The sequence below is a fragment of the Panthera leo genome, chromosome C1 (genome assembly GCF_018350215.1).
Source record: "Panthera leo isolate Ple1 chromosome C1, P.leo_Ple1_pat1.1, whole genome shotgun sequence".
Lineage (NCBI taxonomy): Eukaryota > Metazoa > Chordata > Mammalia > Carnivora > Felidae > Panthera > Panthera leo.
The window spans coordinates 192,055,147-192,069,700 of NC_056686.1; the positions used below are offsets into that span (position 1 = coordinate 192,055,147).

General features: G+C 41.9%; 1 protein-coding gene across 1 annotated transcript in view; it reads left to right on the forward strand.

Annotated features, from left to right (window-relative positions):
* The first annotated feature begins 1,289 nt into the window (after positions 1-1,289).
* The window catches only part of CCNYL1 (cyclin Y like 1), a 37,209-nt gene continuing 23,944 nt past the window's right edge, over positions 1,290-14,554 (forward strand). The window contains exons 1-2 of the mRNA XM_042949929.1: positions 1,290-1,700; positions 13,569-13,643. Coding sequence (XP_042805863.1) covers positions 1,475-1,700; positions 13,569-13,643 — 301 coding nt within the window. The 5' untranslated portion in view covers positions 1,290-1,474. The remainder of the gene's footprint in view (positions 1,701-13,568; positions 13,644-14,554) is intronic.

A 14,554-nucleotide genomic window follows, 5' to 3' on the forward strand; every position in this document is an offset into this window, starting at 1 on the left:
AAACATTTACAAATCTACACTAAAAAAAAAATTGTCCTCCCTTAAATAAATATCCTGATATACAGTGTCATTTCCTCTCAAGTTTTACTTCTACCTTTATTTTCTGGTAATCACAATAAGGTGCCTGTGGGGATCCACAATATCTGGGCTCAAATCCCGGCCCCACACCTGAGCAATCACTTGGCCTTGGGAATGTTAATTCGTCTCACTTTCTTCCCTAAAATCTGTGAAAGGATTGTTGTCGAGGGTTAAACGGGTACCTACCTAACTTGGAATGGGGTTGGGCGCACTACTAAGCACTACCCAAATGTTAACTATCATTATCATCATCTCCATCAGGTCAGGACCCGTGCCACCTCACTCTGTGGGTCTCAATTTTGTATGAGAAAATCGTGCTTTATGGGTTGTTGGCCAAAGAAGGGAAATCTGGAAACTCCTGCCATCAAAGGGGGAAGCAGAGGGGAGAAAAGCGAGTCGGTGAAACCCAGCGTTTCCGGGCCGGGAGGGACGAGTTCGTTCCTTATTTTAGTGAGAAAGAAGTGAAGGGTGACGTGTCCTCGGGTCTCACTCAAGACACAAAGCCACAGCGCTCTACTGAGAGGAGGACCAGGGCTCCGGGGGTTGCTATGGTCAAGTTGCAGGCGAAAACTAACGTTTGGAAGGCAAGAGAGGAGGAGCGTTTAGTTACAAAAACGGTTCAACAATTCGGGGGGAACTAAGTTCGGTGGCCGATCAAATGAGTCAGCTGTCACACCCGGTGAAATCGGGTTGCTAACGGAATCGGCTCTTTACTAACGAGACTTTCTATAACGCCCACCGACCCGGGACGGCTTAGAGTAACTAACGCCCGGTGCGCTTCCCACAGGACCGGAAAGCTCCGGGCTGCGCTAGATGAATGGAAACCGGAGTCGGCGGCGCGCCGCGCGGGGGGCGGAGCAGCCGCGGGGCGGGGCGGGGGCGGGGCACTGCGAGTCACGTGCCTCCGCTCCGAGGCGGGCGCGTGGAGGGAACTCTGGGTGTGATTGGTGCCTCGTAACCAGGTGACCGCAGAATGTGTTCCGGTTGGCAGGCGCCAGCCAGGCCAGCGGACGGCAGTCGGGAGGTGGTGGCGGAAGGAGGAGGAGCTCCGACCGCGCTCTCTGCCGGCAGTGGCTGCGCCTCTCAGCGCTCGTCGGGTCCCCACCCCTTTTAAATAAGCCGGGCTGGTCGCCGCCCTCACAGACTAGTTGGCTCGGGGGAGGCGGCGGCAGCGGCGGCGGCGCGGCGGCGGGGGTGCGGCCGGGGCCGGAGCCCTGCCCGGGGCCCGGCGGCGGGGCGTACCGGCGGGCAGCGGGCGAGGCCGCGCCTGCATGCGCGGCACAGCCCCGGCGTAGCCCGGGGCTGCCGGTGCCGACCGCGCCATTGTTGGGGGAGGGGGCAGCTGCTGAGCGCGGCGGAGTCGGGGGCGAGCGCAGGCGAGGAGTGGAGGCGCCCCATGGGGAACACGCTGACCTGTTGCGTGTCCCCCAATGCCAGCCCCAAGGTGGGCCGGCGCACGGGGCCGGCGGAGGCAAACTACGAGTCTGAGATCTGCGAGGCGGCGGCCGGGGACGCGGTGGCAGTAGCCCCGGCGCCTGCTGCCGTGGAGCCCGCCGAGTTGGATTTCGGAGCCGGCGAGGGCCACCACCTGCAGCACATCAGCGACCGGGAGATGCCCGAAGGTGAGGAGGAGGCGGGGCCCTCTTGTTCCTCTCGGGGGCCGGTGCTGTCCGCTCTCTGGCAGACCGCTGGCCTGCGCCGCCCCCGGGGTCCCCCGGGACCGAGCCGCCGCCTCGGGCTCCTTCCTGCCCGGAGCGGGCTTTCTCAGGGCTGGGCGCCGGGGATGAAGGCGGCTCTGCCTGGCGTCCCCATCCTTTCTTCTTTCCCCGTCGTGTCCGGCCAGTTTCTCTCCCTCTTCCCTGCCCGAACGCCTAGTTCTTTCCCGTATTCCCGTTTCCCAGCGCGGCCTGAGACCGTCCAGTCCGCAGCCCTTTCCTGTTTGGGGGTCTCCTGGACGTCTCCGGAGACTTTATAAAGACTCTTTTGGTATACGCGCTCCCCTTTCTCGGTGGAAATGTAAATACCCCAACTTGGGAGCATCCACCTCATCTCCCTATCCTTACCTAAGTAAAGGGACCAAGTAAGGGCCTGATGGTACCCTTCCTCCTACCATTAAGGTAGTTGACACGCGGGACGATTCAGACGAATTGTAGGAAATTCAAAATAGAGATTGGCTTGCGAAAGTCTATGCGGTGTTCTTAAGTAGGCTGTTTCCAGTAGCCTCGATGGAAACTGCCTAATTCTAACTATATTTTGAAGACGGAAGGAAAATGATGGCAGAAGAGACTTGAACTCATTGTGAACAGTGTGAAATGTTACTGCCAGGGCTGCGAGAATATAGTTTTTTGTTTCTTGTTTTCCTTTTACCGAACGGAGAACCCAGGGAGTTTAAAATTCCCACTTTGGCACAAAAGTGTCTTCTGCTCTATCTCAGTGATTTAACAGACTTAACTTACATGCTGCCAGTTCTAAAAATGAGCGGGGCAGTGGTTCATGAGGCTATTGGTAGAAAGTTTCCAAAGAGAAAAAACCATAAATTTAGACCTTAATTTGTAATATAAACGTTTGGCAGTTAAAGTGTCAGATCTTGTACAGAATGTTTGTCTCCATGGCTCCCTCTCCTTCCTCTCCCCTCCTGCCAATAGAATCCTGTTCAACTTTAAGAATGTTGGGGTAAAAGTTCTTCAGACTAAACGGTTGGGGGAGGGGGGAGGGCAAAGAGGAAGTGTTTGATTTTTGCCTCTGGAATTTTGGAAAGGGAGGACTAGGTAAAAATAATTCTGAGTAACAATGTGGCTCTTTAATAACCATGTGGCTCTTTAATGAGTCTTATGTTCTTTGAAGTAGAAAACATTGTATCATAAAGATGTTAAAGCCCCATTAGCCCATTCGTTTCATTTAAATGCCACAGCTTATAGAGGAAATGTCTTACAGCTCTTTTTCTAAAACTTCAGCGGGGCTCTTAAGAATTATAATAATTAAGCCTGTGGATTCACCCATATGAGGGACATGGCTTTGTAATGGGGAAGTACTGCTTTTTCAGAATATTCAAATATTGTAAAAGAATGAACAAATTAAATGAATTAATTGGACGTTTAAACACAAAGCATGTGAATACTTGTGAAAACTTCTGTTCTGCTTGGTGTTGAAAGGTAAGCTTCTGAGTGATTTTACAAACTAGTTAGTAGATGGGTAGTGTTGGATGAGAGACCAAATGGGACCTTTACATAATTCTTTTAAGATTTACAGCACATTTTCATGTCAATCTCATTTGGCCCTTCCGACTACAAATAAGGCTGCAGGTATTCTCCCCATGTTGCTAATGAGGAAAGAGAGACCCAGAGATGGGCAATGACTGTGTAACACAACTACTAAACAGAAGAGACTGACAAGGTGACAGATTGCTGGGTTCAGCTCTTGTACAGCTCTCATAGTCAGCTCTCACCTTATTTATACATAAGGTAGACCTATCCCAACGTAGTCATCATGATTGTTTCCGTTCAAGGTTGATTGTTCACAACTCAAAGCAACTTTTACCTCTCTCTCCTGTCTGTACATTCATTACAATAGGCAAGACTAGATAAAAGTGGAAGCCACGAACCTAGATTAACCTGTCAGGGAAACGGGTTGATGCATTTTAAAGAGTTTGTTCTGGTGACCTCAAATTGAAGCCAAGAATACGCTGGACAGAGGAACGTTAGGAAAAGCAGATGAGAAGGATGACTGGGAGGCTTAGTCGGTTAAGCATCTGACTCTTGGTTTTAGCTCAGGTCATGATCTCATGGTTTGTGAGTTCGAGCCTCACATAGGGCTCTGTGCTGACAGTGTAGAACCTGCTTGGGATTCTCTCTCTCTCCCTCTCCCTCCGTTCCTCCCCTGCTTGTGCCCCCTCCCTCTCAAATAAGCTTAAAAAAAAAGAAAAGCTGATGAGGTAAGGTACCTTAAGCATAAGACTGTAAGGAGTATTAAACCAAAAAAGTTAAAAAAGTTTGTAAGTATAGAATTTACCCTTTATGTTTAACATGATAGTTTAAATTTCATTTCAATTTGTCTTAAATTTTTCTTTGAAATTCAATAAACTGATAAGAGAACTCTCAATTTCAGCATTTGCCTATTAGATTTCCATAGAAACAAGGTCAGAACACTAACTCTAAAGTGCAGGCACATTGAAAGTTTGCTTTTAATGTCTTTATTTCAAAAATTTTATATCAGTTTCCCTGGAAACTAAGAAATACCTACTTAGATATAAAGCATTTTGGCTTTTCTATGATGAAGAATTTATTTACTTCATTTCGTAGACAAAAGTCATCCATAGATAATGCTGTGCCTTGTTTTTCTCAAACATTTCAGAAAAATGTGATTTCTTCAAACCTTTTCAAAGGGATATTCTAAGAACCTAGCATAGATTTCAGATAGACTCAAAAGAATTTTTCTTTTTTAAAATTTTTTTTTAACATTTATTTATTTTTGAGACAGAGAGAGACAGAGCATGAACGGGGGAGGGTCAGAGAGAGGGAGACACAGAATCTGAAACAGGCTCCAGGCTCTGAGCAGTCAGCACAGAGCCCGACGCGGGGCTCGAACTCACATACCGCGAGATCGTGACCTGAGCCGAAGTCGGACGCTTAACCGACTGAGCCACCCAGGCGCCCCTCAAAAGAATTTTTCTAGGTGCACCTGGGTGGCTCAGTCGGCTAAGCATCCCACTCTTGGTTTCTGCTCAGGTCATGCTCTCGTGGTTTGTGAGTTCGAGCCCTGCTTTGGGCTCTGTGCTGGTAGTGCAGAGCCTGCTTGGGATTCTCTCTCTTTCTGCTCCTCCACTGCTCACTGTCTGTCCTCTTTCAAAATAAACAAACATTGAAAAAAGATTAAAGAATATCTCCACTACCTTGCCTTTACCTAACCCTGTATCTACTCTAACTGGTGTATCAATGACACAAAATAAGATACTGAAGTCCTGTTATCCAATTTTATTGTTACTCACCAACTTTTCATACAGTCTTTTATGTTCTGACCTTACAGGCCTCACTGATTTGCTGGCCAGAGTGCTCTCTGAAGTGACCCCTTCTTCCCCCTTCCCCCGAGGAGTGAGTAGGGAAGGAATTGGCAATATGATGTGGAAAAACCTCTGAGCAACGGATCTTTCCTCTTTCCAGTAGCTATTTTAAACCCTCCTTTTTTTTTGTTTTTTTGGGGGGTTTTTTTTGGCTTTTTTAAATGACAATAAGCATTTGATATAAAAGATTTAGAAAATATAAAAAAGTCATTCACTTAGAATATCCAGAACTTTTATTAATATTTTGGCATTTACTCTTCCTAAATGTGCTGTATGTGTATAAACATAACATTTTGTTTATTTAACAAAAATGAGCTAACTCTTCATATACTGCTGTATAGCATTTTGTTTTAAAGGAAAGCAACGACCTAAAGCTCCTAGCACTGTGCTTGATGCCTAGAGAGCACTCTAGGATATATTTCCGTGCAGCTGCACATAGCTCGACTACATGCCTTTTCATAACTGTGTAGTGTACTGTTGAATGGTGGGAGCACCATTCATTTACCTACCCCTTATGGTTGGGCATCTTTTATAGTAAAACAGTATACAATCCCATTATTATGCTTTATTCAGGGGGCACAGATAAAAACTGGTGCATTGTACCTCCCTTTAGAATTCAGATGGTATACGGAAATTAAGTCTTATGACTTAATTAAGTCTGCAGGATGAGTCCTTTTGTAGGTAAAGTAGTTTAACACTAAATGTCCTTATACTGAATTACAGTTACCATTGGTTTTTCACTGGATGTTAGAGTTCCTCTTTTAGATTTTTGTGGTTCTTGGTAGCCTGTCTTGTGTCTTTAATTCTGAATAACTACTACGCTAAGAGATCTGAAAGTAATGCCAGTCTAAGATGACTAATCAAAAGAAGCATTAGAAGAAATCTTAGTAGAGATGGGAAAATAGGAAGAAACTTAACTGGTTTAGGGTACACTGAAACAGATGTTTATTGGTCACTGTTCCAGATGCTGGGCAGCCGGTGGTATACATGACAAAGCCCCTACCCTAACTCCTTACATTCTGGAAGGACCTAGGGGCAGACAGCACATGAATAATAAAGAATGTCAGGTAGTGAGGTGCTGAAAGAAAGTGAAAGAAAGCCAACGATGGGAGGGCAGTTTTGCTTGAAGTGGTTAAAGACGCTGTTCTCAAGTGACAAGTACACAGCCTTAAAAGTGAGGGGGAGCTGTGGGAGGGTGTAGGACAGGAGGCTTCCTTGCAGAGGTCCTCAGTTGGGAATATGCTTGGTGCAAGCAAAGGACAGAAAGACATGGGCTGGCTCCAGAGTGAGAGGGATGCTATGAGAAATGCCGTGGGTTAAGACCTTGTATGCCTATTGGGCCTTGACTAAAAAACACGGATCTTCGTTTAGTTGTAATGGGAAACCAATGGAGGATTATATGTGGGGGAATGATGTTAATTCTTAAAAAAAAGAAAGAGGGGCGCCTGGGTGGCGCAGTCGGTTAAGCGTCCGACTTCAGCCAGGTCACGATCTCACGGTCCGTGAGTTCGAGCCCCGCGTCAGGCTCTGGGCTGATGGCTCGGAGCCTGGAGCCTGTTTCCGATTCTGTGTCTCCCTCTCTCTCTGCCCCTCCCCCGTTCATGCTCTGTCTCTCTCTGTCCCAAAAATAAATAAAAAAACGTTGAAAAAAAAATAAAAAAAAAAGAAAGAAGAAAGAAAAAGAGACTAGCTACTGTGTGAGAATGTGTAATGCAGGCACGGGTTGGAGTCAGGGAGAGCAGGTAGAAGGCTGATGCAGTAGTTTAGGAGAGAGCCAACAGTGAATTGAACAGAAGATAAGGGTCTAAAATATAGGCTGGCTTAAATTAAGTGAATTTAAAAGGCAACAAACGTATGGATGGGCAAGTCACAGAAAAAGAAATGCAGATAACCTTTAAACATATTTTTACGCATAGAAGAAATGTGAAATAAAACTATACTGTAGTTTCTCTCCTGTTGGGAGAAAATCCATTGATGCTACATTCTTTGGTGAGGCTGTGAAGAAATAATCATGTATTGCTGGTGAAAATGCAAAGTGGTTTGACCCCGTGAAAGAGAAATTGGCACAATCTCACAACACTGCAGGTACATTAAATCCAGAAATCCTACTCTAAGGAATTTATTCTGAAGATATACCCCACAGATATGAAACCACATATTCACAAAGGTTTTGTTGCATTATTTTCAAAAGCAAAATATCGTTAGTACCTTGTATGTCCAGTAAGGGGCTAGTAAAATCAAGTGGTGCATCTACATAGTAGATAGCTATGGAGCTGTAAAAAAAAAGATCAAGGTCTGTCTTCACTGCTGTGAAGTGATCTCCAGGATATGTTACATGAAAAAAACAAGGAGAGGACATACAGTAATCTGCATGACAGAAGCAAGAGAAATGCATATTTGCTTAAAGAAACCAGAATCAATGAGAGAAATTCTTACTGATTGTGTGAGTATTATTCCTTACCCTTTAGTGGTAGCCAAAGCACATATTTGCTTAAGATGATATTTGGGTATGAGTAACGAGTGGACATTTCATACACTTTCCAGTGAAATGCTAAATATTCACTTTTTGCTTTTGAGTTCATTTGTGAAAGCTTTGTCATTTATTGTGCTTTAGATGATATATAGATTGCTCTTACATTTCTTTTGCTCCTCACAAAGTTGAGTTACATAGTATAGGAATGATATGTTTTACACATGAGAAGACCGGCTTTGAGAGGTATAAATTGAGTTGTCCCAGTTTTAACAATGAGACAGTAGATCAGGAATGTAAATTAAAGATACATGGTCTATAGGAATAGAATTTATTGAATGATTCATCATGCGGGCTACTGTGGGATACTATTTTTTTTTTTAAGAGATTATTTTTAAGTAATCTCCACACCCAGCATAGGTCTCAAACCTACAACCCCGAGATCAAGTGTCACATGCTCTATACTGAGCCAGCTAGGTGCCTCTGTATACTACTTTTTTTCTCACTCTTTTGTGCATGTGTGTATTAAAATAATTAAGCTTTAGAATTAAAATATTAACATTGCACAATGTAAAATGAAATAGAGGTAACTTGCAACCCAGAAATGTTCTTAAACGTTCAGGAAACTGAGAAAAAATACTCTTTAGAAATATATAAAGGAAGAAAGGTGTACTTCACTGTATGAAATGTCACATCTCAGTTAGAGTCACCAAACCATGGGTTGAGGGTTAAAACAAGGCAAGACTGAGAAGCAAGGTAGAGTCAGGTACAGTAGTTTGAAAGCCAGAGTTAGAAGGATTGTCAGAGGCTAGGAAGTGGAAGGAGAGCTCAAGCAAGGAGTAGATTGGGGGATGCGGGAACACGCTGTGTGCCCTCTGGTGACACAGGCCAGCTCAAGGCCATACGGTAGAAATTACCTGACTGGGATGGAAAAGTGTGGACTCAGATAAAATCATCAGTGTACATGGCAATTGTAAGACTTGAAATGTTTTTGTTAATGGGCCATAAAATGAGTGCACGTACAGTATAAGGATGATAGTGTAGTTCAGTAAATGCAGGAAGCCTTAAGTGAACAGGTACCCAGCGGTTAGCCCAGAAACTGCTGACATCTTCTATTTTAATTGGGATATATTGAAATCAATATATTGAAATCAATCGCTTTGTGAAATATGCTGCTCTGTCAGGTCGTTTCCTGGTCACTGCCTTCTCCCTCTAATATTTTGACAAGGAAAAATCATTTACTGACAGTTTCTAGTTGCCTAATTTTGCCACATTTAGCCTCTAATAATGCATTTCCTTTATTCTAAGTTGCCTGTGTTTTCACATTTTTAACATCTGTGCGTTGTATAACTGATAGAATCTTAGGGGAAAAGCAGTATTGGATGTCAATGGTTTTACAGATTTCCTCTGTATTTATATTAAGACCCAAGTTTAATTTTTTTCTGAAGTTCTACTTTTCCTGCTTCAACCTGTCATGCTGTCAAATTAAGTTGCAATTTAAATTGATTTAAAAAAAAAAGTGATGGGTATTAAAATACAGTTTTAATCATAACCTCTAATCATGAACTCAGGAATATTTCTCTTAGGTTAAAAACATTCGTGGGGCGCCTGGCTGGCTCAGTCTGAAGAGCATGTGAGTCTTGATCCTTGGGGTCATGGGTTCAAGCCCCACGTTGGGTGTAGAGATTACTTAAAAAATTCTTAGAGGTGTCCAAAGAAATAATTTTGGGCTAGATTCACATACAAGATGTATAGTAATTTCATGCCATCTCTCTCACTGCGTGTGCTTGCATGAATATGTGAGTGCATGTTGGTGGGAGGTGGTAATGCTTTGCTTAATAGTTGGCAGTATGACCTTTGTGATAGTATGATTTTGCATAGTTATCTTAGGTGCTTGAGAAGACAGTAATGGACAGCACGGAAATGTGTGTGTGTATCTGAGTTTACAGTCTAGTGGCTTAAATATCCATTCTATAAAGCAGCAATGTGGTTTTTGTCATTGGCAAAAAGTGCAGGTTATATAGACAACTGTCGCCGGCTAAAGACAGAAGGTTACTATTTTCCGAAAACCTCATGCAGACTGACAACATCAGGGTCTTAGTAGGTGTAATACGTACAGTATATACAAATCATAGCAACTCACCAAAGTGGCAATAGCACTGTTAACTGTGGGGAAAATAGTCAAACTGTGTAATCAGAGAAATGCAAATTAGAGACTGTGGACTTCCTCATTTTTATCAGTAGGAATCTTTTCTTTCAAGTAATCAAAGCCCTGGTAGGAGCTGAAACTGGTAGAGTTGATAGCATTATACACTAATATCCCTTCCCCCCCCCCCCCCCCCCCCCCCCGCCTTTCTTTAGAAAGCAACTCAGCAATACTTTGAGCCATGACAATGATCTAAACTTGTGGCCTAGTCATCCTATTTTGGAGATCTTTCCTAAGGAGATAAAAAACAAAATTGTTTTTTAAAAACTTTGTATATGAAGATTTCCCTCATAATATAAGAAGTTTGTAAGCACCTAAACCCTAAGAATAGGGGATTGGCTAAGTAAAGTATAGGAATAATGCTTGGTAGGCCATTGTATATACATTAAACAATAAATATACTGGAATGGGGTAAAGATCACTTGTCAATAACAAAATAGGACATAAATGGTACACTGATTACAGTTGTTTTTCTGTTTTTTTTTTTTTTTTAAACGTATAAGTAACAAAGTAATGGTTGTGAGTTTATGAGTAATTTTTAAACAAAGTATTATTTTGACTCTTGTAAATTTGTGTTCATGATATTTGTTAAAGGAGTGAGCAAGTGACTTTTATCTATTTGCACCTTTAATGTGATCATCATTACTGCCGATTAACCAGATCCCTTTCAGTGACAAATTAAAATTGATCTTAAAAATTTTTAAAAACAATATTGACTCCTATAACCAGAGTTCATGGAGTAAACTGGGTACCACTTGACCCAGGAATTAAATGGCCTTCTTAGAACCTGTCTCAGTTCTGCTCTCTTCTCTTGATATCTCCTAGCAAGGTCCCCCTCCCCCAATGATAGCAAAGGAAACATGGGACAGCTCCAGGCTAGCTGGGAGCCCACAGCTTGGCCTTGCTCAGTGGTTCTTTGGAAGTCCCAGGGCACGTGCCACCCTAGAACTCTAGGTGGAGTAGGGGCAGTGCCAGTTTCCTTCTTGTCGCTTGGGCTAATTTTGCTTTGTTCCTGCACGTTGCCATTTCTTTTATCCCAGCTCTTGATTTTTGTACTTAGATCGGTAGTAGAACATCTTGGTTTGGGGTGTATGTACATGTGTAGCCTGCTTCTTCTCCTTTGATTCTGGTACTTCTTTTTCCTGGATTTAATTTTTTTTAACTTAAAAAATTTTTTTTTGAGTTTATTTACTTTTGAGAGAGAGAGAGCATGAGGGAAGGGCAGAGAGAGGGGGAGAGATAGAACCCCAAGCAGACTCTGCACTGTCAGCATGGAGCCTGATGTGGGGCTTGAACTCATGACCTGAGCCAAAACCAAGAGTTGGATGCTTAACCAGCTGAGCCACCCAGGCACCCCTAATTTTTTTTCCCAATTTTTAAAAATGTTTATTTTTGAGAGAGAGAGAGAGTGGGCGAGAGCAGAGGAAGTGGAGAGAGAGAGGGAGATGCAGAATCAAAGCAGGCTCCAGGTTCTGAGCTGTCCGCATGGAGCCTGATGTGGGGCTCAAACCCACAAACCGTGAGATCATGACCTGAGCCGAAGTCGGATACTTAATTGACTGAGCCACTCAGGTGCCCCCCCATTGAAAAGATTTAATTAAACTTCTGTGGTGCTATAGGCACTGATACATAGTATGTTTACTTCTGCAAACATTTCTGTTTATTTTTTGGATTCAAATGCAGTATATTTGCTTTCTTTTTGGTAGGAAGTTGGTCATGAACTCTTTTGGAAGCTTTAGGTTAGAGGCAGCTGTGAGAGTCTTTGTCGCTTTGAGCACAGCTGAATTCATTTATTTTCCCAATAGCTGACACTGTCTCATTTTTCAAATATGTGAAAAAAGTTTAATTTTTATGGGTCTTTTACATAAAAATGTTGAATAAGTTTCTCAAGCAGTTTTAACAAACTTCAAATTCAGTGAAGGAATTTCCATGAAGAACAAAGCTATGTTTAGCTATGTAAATTTCTAGTGCTGGCAGCACCATTAAAATGGATGGTTCAGATTCCTGTTAAACCAGGAAGTCCCAAATGATGTTTGTGCAAGATTCTAACTATATTACTTGGAGGAAAAAAGGATTCTAGGTAGATAAATTTTATGAAATGCCGAATTAGACAGGATTCACTGTAAGAATGATTAGTTTTTAATATATCATTGGATATTTTGATTCTCTAATAACCACAGATAGTGTTTAAAGAAAAAAAAATTTTAATGTTTTATTTTATGTTTTGAGAGATGGAAGGAGACAGAGCATGAGCAGGGTAGGGGCAGAGAGAGAGGGAGACACAGAATCTAAAGCAAGCTCCAGGCTCCAAGCTGTCAGCACAGAGCCTGATGCGGAGCTCAAACCCACCAACGCGAGATCATGATCTGAGACAAAGTCATATGCTCAAAAAAAAAAAATTTTTTTTGATTGGACTGCCAACACCCCTTTTAAAAACAGAACAATTATTATGTGGTTTCTTAACCATACTCTGTCAGGATCTTGGTCCAGTTTCTTACAAGATTGACTAAATGCTTTGAGATGGACATTGCTGAGTGTCATAAAGTTTTGTGGGTTTTTTTTTTCCTTTTTAAGAGAATTTTGAGTGGTTCTTACAAAGGTTGTTGCAATATGAAAGTCATTTATTTGATAGAAATATCAAGCTGTCTTGTCAAACACAGTGAAGTAACCCAAAAATATATTTCAGAGCTTAAAAAGAGCAAAGATTATATGGAACCAGACAAAACCTATTTGTGCATTTCCTATTTCTTTCTCAAACTACTTTGCTTACCAGACTGTCACTAAACATCTTGAGGAAATGCAGGGATCATTTTATTTGGAATCTTAGACACACCAGAGGTTTTTTGTTTTGTTTTGTTTTGTTTTTTATATGACAACTTTGTTTCCCATATGGTGGCAAACCTTGTTCTATGAAAATTCAAGGACCTGTTTTTGTATTCTTGCATGAATAGAGAGACTTTTTCCCACCTTGGTGCAGGATGGACTATAGACAGACATACCTTTTACATAGGCATGGAAAAAATTTTTTACAAGTAGCCTCATGATCTGCTCCAGAAAGTAGTCTTATTGAAGCCCCAAATGAATCATGCAGCATGGACAGAAGAAGCAAGAGTCTGGCTTTAGAAATCAAGGGCAAAAGTTAAAAATCACTTGCTATTATGGAAGTGTACCTAAAGAAGAGAACATTGAACCTTGTATACATACAGTCCTCTTAATTCTACCTGTGTATAGCTCCCTACATAAACCACAGCTAATTCAGTGAGTTCATTTGTTGAATGGAGTTAGAATTAGCCATTTGATTATCTAAGGAACACGAGCTTGCCAAAAGCAACTTGTTTGGTTTTGGCACATTTGATATATTGAGCTGGTATCTGACAGTAATTAGCCACAGCATAACTTGCTTCTTGGGACTGTTTCTAGAATATGCTGTTAATATCAGCTTAAAGGATGGTAATGGGATTTTTAGTAAGTAGGAGGGGGAAGGCACATATTTCATCTAAAAGTTGCATAGGTTATTTAGGTGCAAGTTAGAATAAAAGTCTAAGACATAGCCTGGTTTTATTCCACATGTGTGGAGAGATTCTACAATTTTGCAGTGTCCTGGTATATTTTTTATATTGTTCCTGTTACTAAAATTGGCTTTTTGTCATTACTAAAAACTCTTCCCAAGACTGCTAAGTGATTCAAATTGATGTGTAGCTATTTTTAAAATCCTGTCTTTTTCTACTCAAACCATCATACCTTTTCTTCCTATACAGACTTAGCTTTGGAATCAAACCCTTCTGACCATCCAAGGGCAAGCACAATTTTCCTGAGCAAATCTCAAACGGATGGTAAGACAGTATTTTTTTTTTCTTCTGAAAAAAAGATTGAAAACCATCTTTGTTTTGTGTATTATAGAAGGAACCTAGAAGAACTCATACGTTGGTTTAAGTGTTTCACTTTTTCATGTATTCACTTATTTTAATATGCGATGATATACTTTCGTTGTCACTGATTTAGTTAGCAGAACACGTGGACTGTTCACACATTTGCCACCTCTTTATCAACACAGTCGGTTGACCACATGATTTAGATGTGGTCTAACTCATACCACTTTGTCTTTTTCCCCTGTTCCAAAGAGCACACATTTTAGAGATGAGTGATAGGATTTAGGCCACAGTTAGGTTTTCATTTAACAAATTAAAAAAATCATCAATTTATGGGGATTAAATCTGTGATTCTGGCCCCATTTTACACAGTGCTCAACCAAACAAGCCTATCTCACATCCACATTTATGCCATTCAGAACTTTTGAGCTATTCAAAACTTCCTCATCCTAACGTAGTGACGTGGCAGGATTTGTAGGAACAAACATAGCCTGTGGGGTTTCCTAGAAGGTTCGCTTCCACAAGTGAAACTAGTATACATTGCCTGTGCCCTTGATTTAGAATGAGAGTCTGAACTGGAGATTTTTTAGCACTCCTGCTTTCCTGCTTATTTTCCTTAATGTTATGTTAAATCCTCATTTATTTGAACTAAAAAGCCATACGTGACCAAGTTTTTCAGTTGATTATGACAGAAATAAAAGAAGTGAGGGTTCCATAATATTTGAAGTGATGCAGCACAATAAATAATGGGATGTTTTAACCTGCATGTTCACAGTGTGTGTACTTAGCCTATCGCAAGCAGATCGCTTCTGGTTAGCATTGCTGTATTTCTCAGATTCATCCAGAAACATGGATTGCCCACCTGATACAGACAG